General features: G+C 47.7%; 1 protein-coding gene across 2 annotated transcripts in view; it reads right to left on the bottom strand.

Moving 5' to 3' along the window:
• CCS (copper chaperone for superoxide dismutase) overlaps positions 1-20,793 on the bottom strand; it is a 353,047-nt gene that overhangs the window by 42,379 nt on the left and 289,875 nt on the right. For both annotated transcript variants that reach the window (XM_082270566.1, XM_082270567.1), the window contains one exon: positions 10,855-10,958. In XM_082270566.1, the coding sequence (XP_082126692.1) occupies positions 10,855-10,958 (104 nt within the window). The remainder of the gene's footprint in view (positions 1-10,854; positions 10,959-20,793) is intronic.

Below are 20,793 nucleotides of genomic sequence, written 5' to 3'. Positions count from 1 at the left end.
AGTCCCCAAACAAATGCTCTCCCAAAAAGGGAGATCCGTCAAAGCTTTCTTGGAAGCTTGTTCAGCCAACTAGTGCGCCATAGGGCAATACCCACAGCTGAAACTCTGGCCACCAGGAGAGCCACATGCAGGGAAGCATCACACAGGGACACCAGGGCGGTCCACAAGTTCTATCAATTCTGGGGGAACTACGTCTGGGTCCAAGTTCCCATTCAGAACCCTAATCCATTCCGTAACTGTCTTTGATACCAAAAAACAAACACAAAGACCAGTTTCAAAATGCCAACACGTGAAGATGGCTGGAAAGGGATTCCACCCGCCTGTCAACCGGATCTGTAAAAACCGGGAAATCTTCCACAGGCACAACGGTAGATTTGTTCAACCTGGAAACAGGGTGGTCCACCTTAGATGGCACTGCCAACAGTAGGAGACCATATCAGCAAAAGGATACTGGCATTTACAGAATTTTGGCACAACTAGCACGTACTTAACGCGCTGCCATTGGTCATTCACGATATCATGAAAAGTCTCAGGACAGGGAAAAACCATGCCAGACTTTTGGATCTTGCAGGCGCCAAAGGCCACCCATGTCCCTGCCGATGTGGGATCATCAGCCAATTTTAGTTTCCCTCACTGAAATAATCAGGGCTTCCACCAAAGCGCATTCCCATGCTGCAGTTGAAGACTCGTCCTCTTCACCATCTGAATGTGAGGACAGCAACCCTTCAGGTAGGAGGACATCCTTGGTGACCACATCAGCCTCTGAAGCAGAGGACTCCACCAAAGATGGAAAAGGCAGGGGCTGTTTTTGGCTATTAACCTTTTTCATGAAAAATTAACTTTTGTTGCCAGGCTTTCCAGACCTGTTGAAATCACGGCCAGCGACTGCAATCCAGACTGTCCAGCAGAGTGGGTCTGAGGGTGAAATTACAGCCTGGGACATATTCAAAGCTACAGAAAAACGGAGTACTGTCACTTTAAGAAGCGCCGATTGTGGTTCCCACCGCCAATTGCAGCGGTCTGCAGAGTCCCCCTTAAATATACACTAAAAGCAGAGTGTGCAGGGATATGCCCACAAAGACCCCAGTACTGTACCACCACCAGAGAAAACCCTCCTGAACAGCCTGCAGCAGGAAGAAGAATCACAGGAAGTGACCTCGGCCTGGATGTAAAAGGTCACGCTGCTAATGCAGTACACAGGACTACACAAGAATGGTTGCCAATGCATTTTAATAGAAAGCTCAGGGGAAATGGCTGCCCTATACAAGTCAATTGGAAAGATATGCACATTGCCCACACTTAAGATGGCGGCGCCCATGTCATGCCATGCGGCCAGGGACCTCTCACAATGAAGGCCTCAAGGATCTACAAGACCCAGCAAGCAACAAGGTACTATTGCCATCCCCCTCAGGACACCAGGCACCCCAGTTTTATAGCCCCGTGTGGGGGCAGGAGAGGGAGACAGGGTACAGAGGCCGGGTACTTGACAGGCAGGGGGATCTTTTAGGAGGTACAGATCCTATTATCCTCAGGAGAGGGCCCACATCCCTCCCAAGGCCACCAGGGGCAAGGGGAGGTCACATTTACTCACCATACCATGGACTGGGTGGGCTCTGCTCCGGGCAGACCTCCTCCCACCCGAAGTGGGGATGCTGCCAGCTGAGGGATACGCTGCGACTCAGGGCATTCCAGGTAGTTGCATCCCAGCGAGGCGACCACTCACAGGCTCATCCCCGTCCGGAAAGGGGCACCGTCGTGGCGAGGCCTAGTGCGGGATTTTAACCTGCTAACGCTCGTAGGCCAGGCTGGGGGGACCATAAGGATCTAGATCAGGGGTGTCAAACTAAATTTAATCGTGGGCCGCATCAGCATTATTATTGCCCTCAAAAGGGCCGGTTGTATCTGTAAGACTAGATGTCCAGAGCATCCCCTACTCTTACATAAGACGTCAAGAGCCTCCCCACCATCAGAAATTGAGTCCAGCACCATCCCGTACATCACAGTGCACCCCCTTTTTTTGTGCTGCTGCTGAGAAGAAGCTGTAGGCATTTCTGAAAAGCAAAAAGTACAGGGTTTGGAGGAGGACCAGAAGAGGGCTGGAGCTCTCCAGCAGCTGCTGCAAGAGAGGAGCAAGGGCCACATGGTATGGCCTTGAGGGCCGGATTCGGCCCGCGGGCCTTGTGTTTGGCACTTGTGATCTAGGTTACCCAGTGCGAAGCCCCAGCCGGCATTGCTTGCAGATCACCAGGAGGATCCCCCTGAACGCTAGCTAGCAAAGTGAGTAAAGAGAAATAAAACAAAATATTCTGAAAAGAATAAAAAACTGATCCCCAGCAGGAAACCTAGGTCCTACTCCTTCTCTAGGCAGAAACAAACTGGTTTGCTGAGCAGAGGGCGTGTGGGTTATGCCTGTGCGGACAGCCCTGTGGGAGTGTAAAAATGGATTTTTGTAAAATCTTACTGTAAAATCCATTTCTCTTAGCTCATTGACAGACGTAGTCCTCGGTGATACAGCACCTTCGGGTTATGTTGCCTCCACAGGAGCAGGACTAGACAGGAAATTAAAATGCTCTGGCCACACCCTAGGGGCAGTATCAGAGGGTATATCCTCTCTCTCTCTGCCTCAGCAAATCAGTTATGTCAAAAAGCAGTTTTTAGAGATTTTAACCCAACCCAACTCCAAAACAGAGGGGCGGGGACTACGTCTGTCAATGAGCTAAGAGAAAAGGATTTTACAGTAAGATTTTACAAAAATCCATTTTTCTCTATCGCTCATTGACAGACGTAGTCCTCGGTGATACAGCACCTTCGGGACGTCCCAGAGCAGTATCACAAATGAGGGGTGGGAAAATGGAAATCAAATCCCAATCTAGAAGGCCCAACCGGTGCCAACTAGAAGTTTACAATGCTCATCCTTAATGATGAGACTCAACAAAAAGAAATTTTTCAAACAGAAAAAAACTCTCGAGGTAGACCACCGGTCTCCTCAAATTGCGGCCTGCAAAACCTTGCGGCCAAATGAGGCATCCGCCGATGCCGTCACATCAATTTTATAGAATTTTGTAAAGGTATGTACCGACGACCAGGTGGCCGCCTTACATACCTGGACCACTGACGCCTGATGGCGAAAGGCCCAGGAAGTACTGAGCGCTCGAGTGGAGTGCGCCCTAACAGGGAACGGAGGACTCTGACCCTTAATAGAATAAGCCTGTACCACCGTCTGTCTAATCCATTTGGCAATGGTCGCGGCAGATGCAGGCAAACCCTTTCTGGGGCCATCCGTGATCACAAAAAGTGAATCCGTCTTACGGAATGATTCCGTAGCTTTCAGGTATACTCTGATTGCCCGAACCACATCCAAGGAATGCAACGCATGTTCCCGATGATGCTTGGGCTGAGGACACAAGGAAGGTAGTACAATATCTTCATTCAGATGAAAATCTGAAACCACCTTAGGAAGAAAGGATGGCTTAGGATGAAGTACTACCTTATCCCTATGAATCACTAGGTATGGGAACTGGCATGATAATGCAGCCAGTTCTGACACCCTGCGAGCAGAAGTGATAGCCACCAAGAAGGCCACCTTCTGGGATAAAGTAAACAAGGGAATCTCCCTGATGTTTTCAAAGGGAGGTTTCTGTAGAACCGACAAAACTAAATTAAGATCCCAGGGCGGTAAGGGCGCGCGGACTGGTGGAGCCAGGTGCCGCACCCCCTGGATGAAATTCCGCACCAAGGACTTGGTAGCTAAAGGTTTCTGAAAGAAGATTGCTAATGCTGAAACTTGACCCTTGATGGTGTTCAAGGCTAGCTTCTGCTCAACCCCTTGTTGCAAAAAAGCCAATATTCGAGTCACCGAATAGGTACGTGGAGGAAATCCTAAAGATTCGCACCACGCAATATAAGTCTTCCATGTGTGATAATAGACCTTGCTGGAAGTCGCTTTCCTTGCTTTAATAAGGGTAGGAATGACTGAAGCTGACAAACCTCTGTCCTTCAGTACTTGGGTCTCAATGGCCAGGCCATTAAAACCAGCGACTGTAAAGCACGATGGTAAATTGGTCCTTGAGACCACAGACACTCCCTGAGACGAAGTTCCCACGGAACGTCTGCGACTAGCCTGTCCAAGTCGGCCAGGCCGGCTTGACGAGGCCAGCCTAGAATTTCTAGGACCACTGGTGCTGACTGGATCTGAACCAGGCATCCCTAGAGCTATCTGGCCCCGACCATCCGAGAAAGTCTGGTCGTTTTCTGTTCCCACACATTTATCAGATACCTGATTGCTATCAGGAAGGGTGATCTTTTCTGGTTGAACCTCAGGGACCGAAGTTACCCGGCTAGAGGCTTCTTGGCCTGTCTGGTCAACCAGATCCGATTCCTGTGGGGAATTGAGACTAATCTTAGGAAAAGGTAAAAGGAAAAGATCTATTCAGGGAACGGTGACTACCGCTCCCTGTAGTACTTAAATGTTGGAAGGGAAGAATCGCACCGGTAGTAGTAGTTGATGCTCGATCTAATGTCCTGAATACCGGTGAAAACGTCCCCCCACCCTCAAACCGGGTGGGGGCGCACCTTCAGGCTGTGTACTCCTTTGCTTCGGGTTTGGCTGAGTTGGTCCTCTGTTTGTCCGACCAGCCTTTCTTGAACCCTCCTGGAGGAGTCTTGCCTTTCCCGCTTGTTCCAGCCGGGCGTGCGAACCCTTTATGGGCGGTAAAGAAAGGTCCTCGCTTGTTGCGAGGTCCCTTAGCTTTAGCAGCCTGTGGCAAAAAAGTGCTCTTGCCCCCAGTGGCATCCTTAATGATTTCATCTAGGGTGGCCCCAAATAGACGATTCCCCTGAAAGGGGAGATTCGTCAAGGTCTTTTTGGAACCTAGGTCAGCTGACCAGCATTTTAACCACAGCACACGTCTGAGGATTACCGCTGACATAGATGCATGCCCTAATAGGGGAGTAGTGTCCAAGGCTGCGTCACAGATAAACTGTAGCCCTTGTATAATCTGTTCCATCAAATCAGATGTTTCCTGGGGAATATCTTTTCCCCTAAGGTCTTGGCGTACCAATCTCGCCCATTCCGTAAGTGTCTGGGAAACTAGACCAATAACAATTACTGGTCTAAATGCTGACCCTATCAGAGAAGATGGTGCGGGACTCTGCTTCCATCTTTCGATCCACCGGATCCTTAAAGGACGAAGTGTCCTCCACTGGGATAACCGTGGCTTTATTCAGCCTGGAAATAGGTGGATCCACCACTGGTGGTACCGTCCATTTCTTAATGATGGATTCCTCAAACGGATAGCGTCTAGCAATACGCTTGGAAATAGTAAAGGTACGTTTAGAATGCTCCCATTCTCCTTTAATCTTATTACCAAAACACTTGGGTACAGGAAAAACCTTCACCGTTTTGATGGGCTTGTTTGTACCAAAAGGAATCTCTGTATCAGTTGCTTCTGCCGGTAAAACCTCAAGTTTTAAGGTTTCCTGCACTGCCACAACTAGTGCGTCCACCAATGCTTCTTCCTGAATTATAGCGGGAGAAGAAACGTCCTCCTCACTGTCTGAGGGAGCTTTACCTGAGGTAACAGCCCTTGCAGAGGGACCTGCAGCTGCAGTGACCATCTCTGAATCTGAGTCAGAGGTGTCAGATAATATAGGGGTAGGCGGGGGTCGCTTCCTTGACCCTCGTCCCTGACAGGCCGCTTCCACCCGAGCCACCATAGACTCCAAAATTGCTGTAAATGCCTCTACACTCTGTGCACCGGCGGGTCCCGTGGCCCCCTCGAGGGAAACAGGTGGGGGAATTTGTGTGGCAGGGTCCATGATTATTCCAGTAACTTCCCGGATAATATAATTCAAAAATAAAAAACTTTTTTTTTTTTTTTTTCACAGACCCCCAGCGCCACAAAAGTCCCTTAGTGTTACCTGCTAGGGATCCCTATCGATTGAGAGAGAGAGAGAGAGATAGACCCCCAGGCTCACCACTTGATGCTCAGAGTTTAACTGCAACAGGTTACAGCGCTGTCTTGACAAACAGGAAGTCTTTTGGCTGGCTGCCCAGGAAGAAAGGAGGCGGCTCCGCCCCTCTGCACGCCTTCCGGCGCCTCCCCTAGCTCCACGAGGTGTTTGGATCACCTCAAACATGGCCGCCCCCATGCTGGAGACACGAGGCTACGCCAAAATGGCGGCTCGTGCAATCCAGCAAAAAAAATGGCGGCGGCCTGTACCGAATAGCGGTGTGCTGCAGGGCACACAACACTATCTCTGCATGGGGATTTTTGGCGTGGTTGGCGGTACCGGCCCTGGCGGACCTCATGGCCGTTCGGAAGGCCTGCTATAGCTGGAGATTTGACTAGGAAGGCAGTCTACATGTCCGTGGCTTCTGACTGGTAGGTACCTTATTCTTATCACAGTAAGATTCCCAGACTGCCACTGATTACAATCTTTTAAACATGTATACAATTAGATTGTTAGCTCCCAAACCAAGCCTCCTGGCTTTTTGCACATAAAATCACACTCAAAGTAGGGGGATCTGTGCCATGTTATAGGATAGAGGGGGACTCTATCTTACCATACAGAGAGGGGCCCGTGTTCACCACAAGACCCGTCAGGGGGAAAAGGGGGAACATACTACTCACCATACCGGAACCAGGCGGGCACCAACTCCTGACAGTACCCCTCTCCACCGGGGCGGGAGGGCTGTCGACCAATACGGACGCCGTGACTCATGGTCTTTGGCGTTTCAGCGAGACGTTTAACTCGCGGGGTCAGTCCCTTAATGGGACTTTGTCGCGGCCGACCCAGCGCGGAGCTATGGCCTGCACGCGCTCGTAGGCTGAACTGGGGTGACCACCGGATCTCAACATCCAGCCCGTTGCCCAGTTCAGCTTTCTTGCTTGAAGATCTCACAGGAACACTGGAGAAAAAAAGCTGTCTAAAAAATCTTTTTAAGAAAAAAATCTTGCCAGGACCGAAGATCCCAGCAAGGTATCTAGGTCCTTACTCCTAACTAGACAGAAAATAACTGATTTGCTGAGGCAGAGAGAGAGAGGATATACCCTCTGGGACTGCCCCTAGGGTGTGGCCAGAGCATTTTAATTTCCTGTCTAGTCCTGCTCCTGTGGAGGCAACATAACCCGAAGGTGCTGTATCACCGAGGACTACGTCTGTCAATGAGCGATAGAGAAATTTAAATTTTTCATGCCTAGACTACTCCTGCAGGGAGGAGCATAACCCTTTCAGCTAATGAAGATGGAGGCTGCGTCTGTCAATGGACGATAGAGAAAACAGTAAGCTTACAGTCCTGTTCACATGTTGCATTTGCTTTGCTTCAAAAATTATACCCCAATGTCGCTTTCTTGGTGCTTCAAAGCAGCTCTACAGCCTCCATAGAAATCTATGACAACACTTGCTAACAGCACCTGCAGCTTTTGAGTGGCTTTTTCCAGAGTTAGCTTTGTTTTGGAGGTATTGCATGTATGATATATCCCAGGATTCACTAGGAAACAAACAAGCAAACAAAAAAAGACGTCATCAGCAGTCACTTCTTGTTCATGTGTATATATTCTGGAAGTGTCTGGTGCAGACGTCACATGTGGTGTGCAGCGTGGGGCATCAGGAAGGTGAGCAGGGTCTGGACTGGAACAAAGCAACCTGCAGATGGCAAACGTGGTGTGCAACATGGGAACGCTATAGCAGAAGGTTACATAGTTACATAGTAGGTGAGGTTGAATAAAGAAAATAGTCCATCCAGTTCAACCTGTGTAGGTGTGTGTGGCTGTAATCATCTCACATACCCCTGAATGTTCTGATCCTTGAGATGCACGTCCAATAGTCTTTTGAAAGCCACCATACTACCCGCAGAAACCACCTCTTGTGGTAGAGAATTCCACAATTTGTCATTAAAAATTGCTATCATGTCCCCCCTCAGGCGTCTCTTCTCCAGGGAGAATAAATCAAGCGATTGCAGACGCTCTTCATAATCAAGGTCCTCCAATCCCCTAATTAGTTTAGTTGCCCTTCTCTGGACTTTCTCCAGCTCCAACACATCCCTTCTGAGGACTGGCGACCAAAACTGGACAGAATACAGATGCGGTCGGACCAGAGTTTTATAAAGTGGAAGGATTATAGTCTTATCTCTGGAATACATCCCTTTCTTTATGCATGCTAATATTCTGCTAGCTTTGGCAGCTGCCGCTTGACATTGCATGCTGTTGCCTAGTCTATCATCAACCAAGACTCCCAGATCCTTCTCCATTTTTGATTCCCCCAAGGGTTCCCCTCCTAACGTGTATTGTGCTTTTATGTTTCTAGTCCCCAAGTGCAAAACCTTACACTTCTCTACGTTAAACCTCATTTGCCAAGTCGTTGCCCACTCCGTTATTTTGTCCAGGTCATCCTGTAGGATATCTGCTTCATGCTGTGCAGTTATTGCCCTGCCCAATTTTGTGTCATCTGCAAAAACTGCTATTGAACTACTGACCCCGACCTCAATGCGGTTTATGAATAAATTGAACAAAGTTGGTCCCAGGACTGAGCCTTGGGGGACCCCGCTTACTACCTCAGACCAGTCTGAGTATGCGCTGTTTATTACCACCCTTTGGACACGCCCTTTTAGCCAGTTCCGTATCCAAATGCAAACCCTGCTGTCGATACCTGCAGACCTTATTTTATAAATTAAGCGCTTATGGGGAACTGTATCAAACGCCTTAGCGAAATCTAGGTACACCACATCCACTGGTCTGCCCCTATCTAGCTCACAGCTCACCTCCTTGTAGAATGCTAATAGATTGGTTTGACAAGAACGCCCATTTGTAAACCCGTGCTGGTTATTACTGATGATGCTGCTGTCTTTAGCAAACTCTACGATATAGTCTCTTATCATCCCCTCCAGAAGTTTACATACTATTGATGTCAAACTGACAGGCCTATAATTTCCCGGGACATGCCTCTGAACCTTTTTGAATATCGGAATCACGTTAGCTTTCCTCCAATCTTCTGGTACATCTCCTGTCCTAATACTGTCCGCAAAGATCAGGAACAGTGGTCTGGATATAACCTTACTGAGTTCCTTGAGTACTCTCGGATGTACGCCATCCGGGCCTGGTGATTTGTTTGTGTCAAGTTTATCCAGCCTTTCCCTGATTTCACCCTCTGTTAGCCATAGTGGCAAGTCCTGTGTATTACTACTAACCAAACAGTCATGGTCAGTGTACCCCTCCGTTTCCTGTGTAAATACTGACGAGAAAAAAGCATTCAGCATGGTTGGTTTTTCAGTGTTCAGTGTAACCATCCCCCCATCATCGCTAATTATGTGTGCAATATGCTCTGCCCTAGTTTTTTTGCTGTTGATATACTTAAAGAATTTCTTTGGTTTTTTTTTACTATCCTCCGCTACTTGTCTCTCAAAGTCTATTTTAGCCATCTTGATTTCGTGTTTACACTTCTTATTTGCCTCCTTGTATTGGTCGAAAGCCAATACTGTGCCTTCTGATTTATATTTCCTGAAGGCCAATTTTTTTCCCCTAATAAGGTTTTTAACGCTACGGTTTAGCCAGACAGGTTTGGCCTTGTCTCTTCTAAATTTATTTCCCATAGGAATGCACTGCAAGATGCCTTTGCTTAATATGTTTCTAAAGCATTCCCATTTTTCCTCTGTGGTCAGGGATCCTAGGGTTCGGTCCCAGTTTACCCTTTCCATCAATGAGTACAATTTTGGAAAGTCTGCCCTTCTGAAGTTAAGGGTTCTTATGTTCCCCACTTGCCTTGTTCTATTGTTATTTACACTAAATGTGATCATCCTGTGATCGCTAGAGCCCAGGTTGTCCTAGACTCCTACCTCCGAGATTATGTCTGGGTCATTAGTGATCAATAGATCCAGGATTGCGTTTTCTCTAGTAGGAGAATCCACCAGCTGTGACATGTAATTATCCTGTAAGGTTTCCGTGAATAGACGGGCCTTATGTGAGTGTGTAATCCCCTCTCCCCAGTCAATGTCGGGATAATTGAAGTCCCCCAATATGATGACTGATCCTAGCTTTGCCACTTTACCCAAAAGTGCTAAAAATTCCAGCTCTACCTCCTCCCCTTGTTTAGGTGGCCTATAGCAAACCCCCACAATTACTTTTCCCTTTACTCCTTCCCTAAGGAGTTCTACCCACACGGATTCTAACTCCATACTCATCCCTTCCGTAATGTCACTCCTCTCTATCACCCTTACATTGTTCTTGACGTAGAGACATACCCCTCCCCCTCTTTTTCCTACCCTGTCCTTCCGGTACACCGAATACCCTTGGATATTTGCCAGCCAGTCATGTGAGGGGTCGAACCAAGTCTCCTCTATTCCCACAAGGTCTATGTCCTCCTCATGAACTAACATTTCCAACTCATCCATTTTATTAGCTAGGCTCCTGGCATTAGCATATACCCCTCTTAGTTTTACGGAAGGTGAGAGGGAACTGAGCGAAAAAGTATCAGCAGAGCTGGGGAACCAGAACAGGAGAAACTAGCAAATGTCACATGTGGTGCACACCGTGATAGCAATATAGGGCAACCAGAGAGAGATGAGGATTAGCAAACCAGGGCATCAGAAGAGCTGGGGTATTACTGAGTAGGGGATCTGCTCAGTGAGGGTACCAATGAGCTGGGAATCTGCTGAACAGGGATACTAATGAGCTGGGGATTTGCTGAGTGGGGATACTACTGAGCTTGGGTTCTACTGTGCCCCTTTAAAACAAACAGAAAAACAGCACACACGGAGCATTTGCCAAGAAAATCACTGAAGCATCAAAAACACACAAAAAAAAAAAATCATGTTGAAGTGGTAGGCGCTTTATTGTGCTCTTTTGTTAAATATCTTACCCTTTGCCTGAATTGCCTGTAATTTTAGAAGAAGAATGATTTCCACGTCCAAGATCATCTTCACCTTCATTTACTAATAAAGAACGTCCAATAACATCCCAAACCTGTGAAATAGAGGTAAAGAGAACATTTATGCAAAGGATTTCTATTTCTCATAAAGCACAAACTATTCTGTCTAAATATGACAATATAAGGGATAAATCTGATCTCAGACTTAAAGGATAAGTCCAGGCAAAATCTAACATTAAATCTGCTCTATGCCACGTTCTAAACCTAATTATCCCTTATAAAGCAAAAATCACTGTACTTATACTGCAGCTGATCCGGTCCCATGCTGAGCTGTCAGTGGTGGCTTTAGCGTAGAGGCAGGTACAGGAGAGGCATTCGACAACAGAAGCCCCATAGTCTATGGGGGATGTCACTTCCCACAGCGTTGTCAGTCCTCTCCTGCACACAGCAACTGTCGCAGGACCAGATTGGGTGTAGAAAAACTGGATTTTTGTCTTACTGTAAAACCCTTTTCTCTGATGTTCATTGATGGACACAGCTCCGTATCTTCTTTGACCCTTGGGTTATGCTGCTCTCCATAGGAGTAGGACTAGGTGGAAACAAAACGTAACTACGCCCCTAGGGCAGTCCTAGGGGGGATATACCTCCCACTTCCTGCTATAGGACTTCAGTTTCTAACAAGAAGCATCAGAAGAATACATACCCCAACTCAACAGAGGGGTGGGTGCTGTGTCCATCAATGAACATCAGGGAAAAGGATTTTACGGTAAGACAAAAACTGAATTTTTGTAAAATCTTACCGTAAAATTCCTTTCTCTGAGTCCTCCGACAGTCGCAGCCCATTCACACAGTCTTCACTTATGGGTATTAACTTCATCTCCACAGGAGTTTCTAGGAATAAGACTTGTAAAAGAACAATAAATCTACATAGTCACACCCATGGGGGCTGTCGTCCTAGTCCAATACCCCCCTGCAATAGCCATCCCAATTCAGTTTGGTCGCAAGCAGTGAAAGTGTATAAAAAGACCCCAAAAAGAGGGGCGGGGGCGGCGACTGTCGGAGGACTCAGAGAAAAGAATTTTATGGTAAGATTTTACAAAAATTCAGTTTTCTCTTACATCCTCCAACAGTCGTCGCCCATTCACACAGTCTTCACTTATGGGGATGTCCCAAAGCAGTGTAGACATGAGGGGTGGGCAACGCAACTGGCAGAAAAGCAACGCAGTACCCACATCAGAGAAAGGAACCTTACATGTACAAGAAGGTAACCCTCTGGGTAACAACAAAGGGTTTAACATGAGCAACAACCCAGGAAAACAAATAACCAAGGGGAAAGCAACCCCAACAGCTAGGAACCCGTACAAAACCAGGGTTCCCTATGGAACAGCCGCACAGAGAACTTTGCGGCCAAAGGATGCATCAGCTGATGCCAGAACATCAATTTTGTAGAATTTTGAGAAAGTGTGCACCGACGACCAAGTCGCAGCCTTGCACACCTGGGCCACCGAAGCCTAATGCCGATCAGGCCCAGGATGTACTCATCGACCTGGTAGAGTGCGCCTTGAAAGGGAAGGGAGGAACCCGTTCCCGCAACGAATAGGCCTGTACAATGGTCTGTCTGATCCATTTGGCAATGGTTGCTGCAGACGCAGCCATACCCTTCCGAGGTCCCTCAGGAAGGACAAAAAGAGAATCAGATTTTCGAAAGGACTCAGTCGACGACAGGTAAACCCTGATCACCCGGACAACATCCAAGGAATGCAAGGCAACCTCCTTTGGATGCTTAGGATTCGCACAAAGCGAAGGCAAAACAATGTCCTCATTCAGGTGGAATTCCGAAACCACCTTTGGCAAAAAGGACGGATTAGGTCGCAAGACCACCTTATCCCTATGAACCACCAGGTAAGGGGAGCGGCAAGACAACCCTGCCAACTCTGAAACTCTGCGAACAGAAGTGATCGCTACCAGGAACGCAACCTTCTTAGATAGCATGGGCAACGAAAGTTCCCTGATGTTTTCAAAAAGGGAACGCTGCAACACGGACAGAACCAAGTTCAAGTCCCATGGAGGTAAGGGCTCCCTTCTAGGGGAGCCAGGTGACGCACAACTTGAATAAAGGTCTGAATCAAGGAATTAGACGCCACAGGGTGCTGGAAAAGAACAGCCAGTGCAGAGACCTGGCCCTTAATCGTGGCCAACGCAAGACGCTGGTCCACACCAGTCTGGAGGAAAGCCAACACCTTCGCCACCGAATAGACACGAGGAGAGAAACCCCTGGACTCACACCAGGCAAAATACGCTTTCCATGTACGGTAATAAATCTTACCAGAAGAAGCTTTTCTAGCCTTGATCAAAGTAGGAATGACCTCTGAGGAGAGACCCCTGTCTCTCAAGACCTGGCTCTCAACAGCGTGGCCGTTAAAGCAAGTGACTGTAAAGTAGGATGGAAGATCGGTCCCTGGGACAGCAGATCTTCTTGCATTGGCAGCCGCCGCAGAGGCCCTACGGCCAGGTGAACGATGTCCGCGTACCAGGACCGGCGAGGCCAGTCCGGCGCCACCAGAATCACCAGTGATTGTTCCGAGGCCAACCTGCGAAGGAATCTGGACAACAATTGAATCGGAGGAAAGGCATAGATCAGTCGATAGTGACACCAAGGCGCCACCAGCGCATCCGAGGCGTCTGCCAGAGGATCGTGCGTTCTTGCCACGAACCTTTCCACCTTGTGGTTTAGCCGAGACGCAAACAGATTCACATCCGGGGATCCCCACTTCGCACACAGCCTCTGAAACACCTCCGGGTGCAGGGACCATTCCCCCTGATCCAGGGTCTGGCGGCTCAGATAGTCGGCCTGCCAATTCTCCACACCCGGAATGTGAACCGCCGATATTGCCGGGACATGAGTCTCGGCCCAAGACAGAATACTGGTCACTTCCTGGGCCACCTGGGCACTCCTGGTGCCTCCTTGGTGGTTGATGTAAACCACCGCAGTGGCATTGTCCGCCTGCACCCGTACAGGACGGCCCTGAAGACGATCCGACCAATGGATCAGGCATAGCCTGATCGCTCGCAATTCCAATATGTTTATCGGAAGGGAGGATTTCTCCTCCGACCAAGTGCCCTGGGCAGACAGGTTGCCCAGAACGCCACCCCAGCCCGACAGGCTGGCATCCGTGGTCATTACCGTCCACAGAATTGGCCGGAAAGATTTTCCGTCTGACACCGCCGGGGACTTTAGCCACCACAAGAGATCCATCCTGGTTTGGCGACACAGAGACACTCTCCGGTCCAACGACTGAGGTAGCCTGTCCCACCTGGCGAGGATTTCCGCTTGAAGAGAGCGCGTGTGAAATTGTGCAAACGGTATCGCCTCGAAGGCCGACACCATTAACAACAGGGACCGCATACAGGTCCTGAGCGACGAGGATTTGTTGTCCCTGAGGGACCTGACCTCGTTCAGTAGGGTCCGGAGCTTGTCCTCCGGTAAGAACACCTTTGCTAGAGCAGAGTCCAGAACCATTCCCAGATACAGGAGACGAACCGAAGGCGACAAGGTCGACTTCTGAATGTTGATTGTCCAACCGAACTCCTGAAGTGTCTGGACCGTAGTGGACAGATCGCGCAGCAGGCTCTGACTGGCACTCGATCGTAACAGGAGATCGTCCAGATATCCCAAGACCGCAATGCCCTGTGCCCGCAACAGGCCCAGAACAGGTGCCAAGACTTTGGTAAAGACCCTTGGAGCGGAAGCGAGACCGAAAGGTAACGCCACAAACTGGTAATGTTCCTCCGCGATAGTGAATCGGAGGTACCTCTGATGACCCTCGAAAATGGGGATGTGATACGCATCCTTCAGGTCTATAGAGGCCAGGAACTCCCCCGGATTCAGGGAGGCCACCACCGAGCGGAGTGATTCCATGCAGAACTTTCGAATGCGCACAAATCGGTTCAGCGCTTTTAAGTCCAGAAGCAGATGCATTTTGCCCTCCTTTCTGGGCACAGTGAACAGATTCGAATAAAAACCCTGAAACCTGTCCCGATTAGGTACCGGGACAATCACCCCCTGAGCGAGAAGATCAAATGAAGATTTGAGGGAAAGAATCTGTTTGCCGGCCGTGAAAGAAATTTGATCTTGTACCCTGACCGAATGATTTCCTAAACCCACCTGTCCAAGGTTGTAGGAAACCGCGCAAACGTCCCCCCACCCCTGTAACGGGTGAGGGCGCCCCTTCAGGCAGAGGCAGACTGAGCAGCCGCACCGGCCTGGCCGGATTTCTGCTTGCCCTTAGGATTCTGGGGCAGCAAAGTGCTCTTACCCCCAGTGACTCCTTTAACCAATTCGTCCAAAGATTCGCCATAAAGGGGAGACCCCGCATATGGGATGTCAGCCACCGTCTTCCTGGATTTTTGGTCAGCCGACCAGCATTTCAACCAGATTAAGTGACGGTTAACCACAGCGACACTGGACAGGCGGATCGGCGCACAAATACATGACCCCACTAAAAATTTGATCCGCCATCTCCACCGTAGTGGGAGGGGCAGAGTCGGCCACGAAGGCACGTTTGAGCACCTTGGTCCAATCCGCCACGGCCTGAGCTACCATTACAGAGGCAAAAATAGGTTTGAGCATGGAACCCGCCACCATGTAGGAATGTCGGGCAAGAGACTCCAGTCTCCTATCAGTAGGATCCCTAAACACCGGGGAGTCATCGGCGGGGAGCAGGGTAGCTTTGTTCAACCTGGCCACTGTGTGATCCACTTGAGGAGGCACACATCAGCGCGCAGCCGTAGTAGCCGCAAAAGGGTAGAGAAGTTGAAACTTCTTAGGCACCACGAAGGTGTGTTTTAAATTACGCCATAGCTCATTCACCTTATGGTGAAACTCTGCGGGGCAAGGAAAACCTGCGCCGTCTTGCGGGTCCTGTGTGTACCAAAAGAGGACACAACGCCCGGAGGAGTGGGCTCATCCTCCAAATGTAGTGTTTCCTTTACTGCTAGGATCAACTCATCCATAGCTGCGCATTCCTCGGACGACCCAGGGGGGGGGGGGGGGAGAGTCATCCACCCCTGAGACCTCCGCCTCCCCCTCAGACTCTTGCGGGTCCTGAGAAGAGCGAGACCCCGAAAGGGCTACGCTACCTACAGCAACCATGTCACACTCAGAATCAGAAGAAAAGGAAATCCTAGGCCTTTTCCTAGCAGCACGTTCAGACATCAGCACATCCATTTTTGACACCAAAGTTGCCACAATAGCCGCCAAATTAGTCTGGTTAGAGGATTCAGAGGACCCTGAATCCCCCACCAAGGCTGGAGGGAATTTGCTGTCCTGGGATTCCATAACAGAAATAACATTTTTTTTTTCCCCGAACTGGCCCTTTAAGAGCGCTGCGGACTCCCACAGCACACCGCTATCGAGACTGTGTGACACAGATCCCCCCCGCAGGGACAAAAACTGACCAGGAAGATTGCACAAGGCAGGATAGGAAAGGAACAGCAGGACAGAACCCCACAGTGTGTTACCAGCTCCTTCGGTCGGGTCTGTGAGAAAGAAGGAAGTGATGTCACCGCTGGAGGCTGAACTAGGGTGCAGGCCAAGGGAAAATGGATGCCTATAGAAACTAATGGGAGGCTTCGGCAAGATGGCCGCCGACATGTGCTCTGAACGATCGTTTGCCACACACAAGATGGGCCATAAATACACTACATAGCATGCTGTATGAGCGCCCACAGTGAAGTCAGATATGCTGCCCACATTAAAAATGGCGGACCGGCGGTTTTTAACCCCGCAGCGGTCGCCACATGCGTCTGCATCCCCAAGCACCCTAAAGTGACATTAGGAGAGGGACCCCCAAAACCCCACACAGCGCTGCTGTGAGAGAATAAAAACCCCCGCAGGGACCGGGACCAGGGAGCCCAAAACATACAGACACAGGGGACACCACAGACACACAGGACTACCGACCCCAGACAGAGGCCCCACACAGAATGTACTTACCTGTACCCGATTGCGTGGGGTGCCTCATATCAAGCAGGAAACCGCCCACCATCAGATGGCAGGGGAGTGCCGCCAGCCAAAACGCAGGACACTAGTAGTGCACGGACTAACCTATGCTGTGTCCAGTGAGGTAGCCACCTCACAAGGCTGATGGACAGGGATGGGTCGTTTGCGAGGCCAGGGCGAACACATAGCCTGCGAAACGCTCGATGGCAAGCAGGGATTCCATCTGACCCTCTGTCCTGGAGAACCAGGATGGTCAGTTAGATTCCCAGCTCCGCAAACGCCGTCTTCATCCGAAGATCCACTAGTGCTGATAAAATAAACAGCTAGCATAGTAAAGAAAAAATTACATCTTTTAAAAATAAAGCATAAAAAAAAAGAGAAAGGCTGAGACTGTAGCCTCAGCACAGGGAAGCCTATCCACTCCTGAAGCTAGGCAGAAGACAAACTGAATTGGGATGAAGAGATTGAATAGATACTGCAAGAGATTGGCTTGGAGTTTGCAACTGACTCATCTGTATTTTTTGCTGGCTATTGCTTGAGAAGGGGAAAGGAATTTGGTCAGGTGTTTGCTATTTGCATTTGCTAATGAGACTAGCCCATTAAGGTGTTAGAATTGTTGCTGGGGGAGGAGCTGTGAAGGAGTGTGTATATATAGAGAAATACTAATTAGCTGGCCTAATTCAATTAGCTGCAAGTACACCATTCAAGTACACCATTTTAAGTACATTGAAGAGATATTGCAGGAGATAGTCAGGAGGTAGGCTGGAAGGTGGAAAACTAAAAAAAAAAAAAAAGGGTAAGATTTGTTTGACTTAAATTTACATTTTTTTTTTTTCTCCTCTTTAAAATGGCAGACTTGGTTCAGTGCAGGAATTGTTGTGCATTTATTTCATGTTCCACTCTTTGGAGATTCGGATGCTGTCAGATCTGTAGGCAATTCTCCTTACTGCAGCAGGAAATTGCATTTTTGAAATCAGAGATATTTAAATTATCTGTTAAACAAACTCCAGCTGGGACTGCTGCAATGCCACTGCCACAGAGGACCCCCAGAAATGGCAGATGGGTTACTGTAGGTTCTGGAAGACTTAGAGTGGTGGATAGAAGACAAGTCCCACAGTCGGTGGTTCTCCAAAATTCATTTGCAGCACTCTCAGAATGTAAGGACAACATGGATATGGACTCAAGCACAGAGGGTGAGAAACCATCGACTCCTATGTCTAATGTATGCAAGACTGCAGCCAAGGACAAAAAAGATAAAGTGAAGTCTCAAAGGAAGCAGCTGTTGCTGGGTGATTCAATCATAAGAAGTGTGGAGCTTAAAGAAAATGGTTCTGTGAGATGTCTCCCTGGTGCTACTGCTAGGCGAGATAGAAGACGTATTATTAATATTGTTAAGCAAGCAAAGCAGGAAGGGGACGTGGATGTTCTTGTCCATCTAGGGACAAATGACCTGGCTTGCAATGAAATGTCAGAGGTGAAAAAATCTTTTATCACACTTGGAAATGACATACAGCATTTTGCATCCACCATTTCATTTTCTGAAGTTCTGCCTGTGCATAATGTTCAGAATGATAGGCAGAGGCGCATAAAGGAGTTCAACATATGGCTTAGTAAATGGTGTCAAGAGCAAGGATTTGGCTTTGTTTCTCATGATAGCTCTACTTGGAATAGAAAGGAACTGTACAAAAAAGATGGTTTGCACCTTTCTCTCAAAGGAACAAATGTACTTAGTGAACAACTCCAAGAATTTGCGAAAGAGTATTTAAACTAGGAAGGGGGGGCAAAAGAGTGAAAATACAAGAGTCCAATTGCCCCCCGAAACAATGCCAGAACAGGTCAGAAGCACAGAGGTTAAGAAATGATAAGCTCAGAGTCCTGTCTACAAATGCTCGCAGTTTAGGTAAAAAAATCAATGAACTTGGGTCAATAATGGAATCTGAGAATGTAGATTTAGTGGCTGTTACGGAGACATGGTTTAATGAAAGAAATGACTGGGACATAACCATACCAGGGTACTCTTTATACAGAAGAGACAGAGTAGGCAAGAAAGGAGGAGGAGTGGCCCTGTATGTGAAAGATAGCATTAAATCTAACCTAATACAAGTTGGTGAGGCCAACATAGAGTCAGTTTGGGTTACGTTGCAGTTTGCTAATCATGCAGTAACTCGTGTAGGTGTGATATATAGGCCACCTGGTCAAGTTAAAGAACTAGATGATCTACTAGTTGAAGAAATAGCTAAAATGACAATGAAAGGAGAAGTTATCATTATGGGAGATTTCAATCTTCCAGATATAAACTGGAAAACCAAAATAGCAAGTTCTACCAGGAGTACAGATATTCTAAATTCCCTACTGGGGTTGTCTCTGCAACAAGTGGTTGAGGAGCCAACCCGGAGGGAGGCCATTTTGGATCTGGTATTCACAAATGGGGATTCGGTATATGATGTCATTGTAGGCGAAACCTTGGGATCTAGTGATCACCAGTCAGTGTGGTTTAATATAAGAACTGTGAAAGAGTCACACCACACAAAAACAAAAGTTTTAGATTTTAGAAAAACAGACTTTTCAAAAATGAAATTAGTCATAAATGAGTCCTTATCAGACTGGAACGGATTACATGGAGTCCAGGAGAAATGGGACTACTTAAAAGGTGCATTATTGAAGGCAACAGAAAATTGCATTAGACTTGTCAGTAAAAGCAAAAAAAGGAAGAGACCACTGTGGTACTCAGCAGAAGTGGCCCAAATCATTAAAAATAAAAAGCTAGCATTTTGTAATTATAAAAAAACCCAGAGCAATGAAGATAAGGAAATCTACAAGATTAGGCAGAAAGAGGCCAAGCAAGTTATAAGAACTTCTAAAGCGCAGGCAGAAGAAAAACTAGCTCAGTCTATGAAAAAGGGGGATAAGACATTCTTCAGATATATAAATGAAAAAAGGAAATTAAAACAAGGAATAACTAAATTAAAAACAAAGGACGGAAGGTATGTAGAAGAAAATAAAGGGCTAGCTGACTGCCTTAATGAATACTTCTGTTCAGTTTTTACAGAAGAAAAAGAAGGAGAAGGACCTCCACTTGAAAGGATGACTAATGAATCATTTGATGCATGTGTCTTTACAGAGGAAGACATTCTAAGATTGCTGTCTAAAGTGAAGACAAATAAGTCACAGGGTCCTGATGGGATACACCCAAGATTATTAAAAGAGCTTAGTGGTGAGCTGGCAAAACCATTAACAGATCTATTTAACCAATCATTAGTAACAGGAGTCGTCCCGGAAGACTGGAAATTGGCAAATGTCGTGCCCATTCACAAGAAAGGTAGTAGGGAGGAATCGAGCAACTATAGACCAGTGAGTCTGACATCAATAGTAGGCAAATTAATGGAAACCCTATTAAAGGATAGGATTGTGGAACATCTTAAATCCCATGGATTGCAAGATGAAAAACAACATGGGTTTACTTCAGGGAGATCATGTCAAACAAATCTTATAGATTTTTTTGACTGGGTGACTAAAATAATAGACGGTGGAGGTGCAGTAGACATTGCATATCTAGATTTTAGTAAGGCTTTTGACACTGTCCCACATAGAAGACTTATCAATAAACTGCAGTCATTGAGCATGGACTCCCATATTGTTGAGTGGATTAGGCAGTGGCTGAGTGACAGACAACAGAGGGTTGTAGTCAATGGAGAACATTCAGAACAAGGTCATGTTACCAGTGGGGTACCTCAGGGATCTGTACTGGGACCAATTTTGTTTAATATCTTCATAAGTGATATTGCAAAAGGCCTCGATGGTAAGGTTTGTCTTTTTGCTGATGACACAAAGATATGTAACAGGGTTGATGTTCCTGGAGGGAAACGCCAAATGGAAAAGGATTTAGGAAAACTAGAAGAATGGTCAGAACTCTGGCAACTGAAATTTAA

The sequence above is a fragment of the Pelophylax lessonae genome (assembly GCF_965119305.1).
Source record: "Pelophylax lessonae genome assembly, chromosome: 10".
Lineage (NCBI taxonomy): Eukaryota > Metazoa > Chordata > Amphibia > Anura > Ranidae > Pelophylax > Pelophylax lessonae.
Note: the sequence above shows the minus strand (reverse complement) of the source record. Positions and strands in the feature narration are given on the sequence as shown.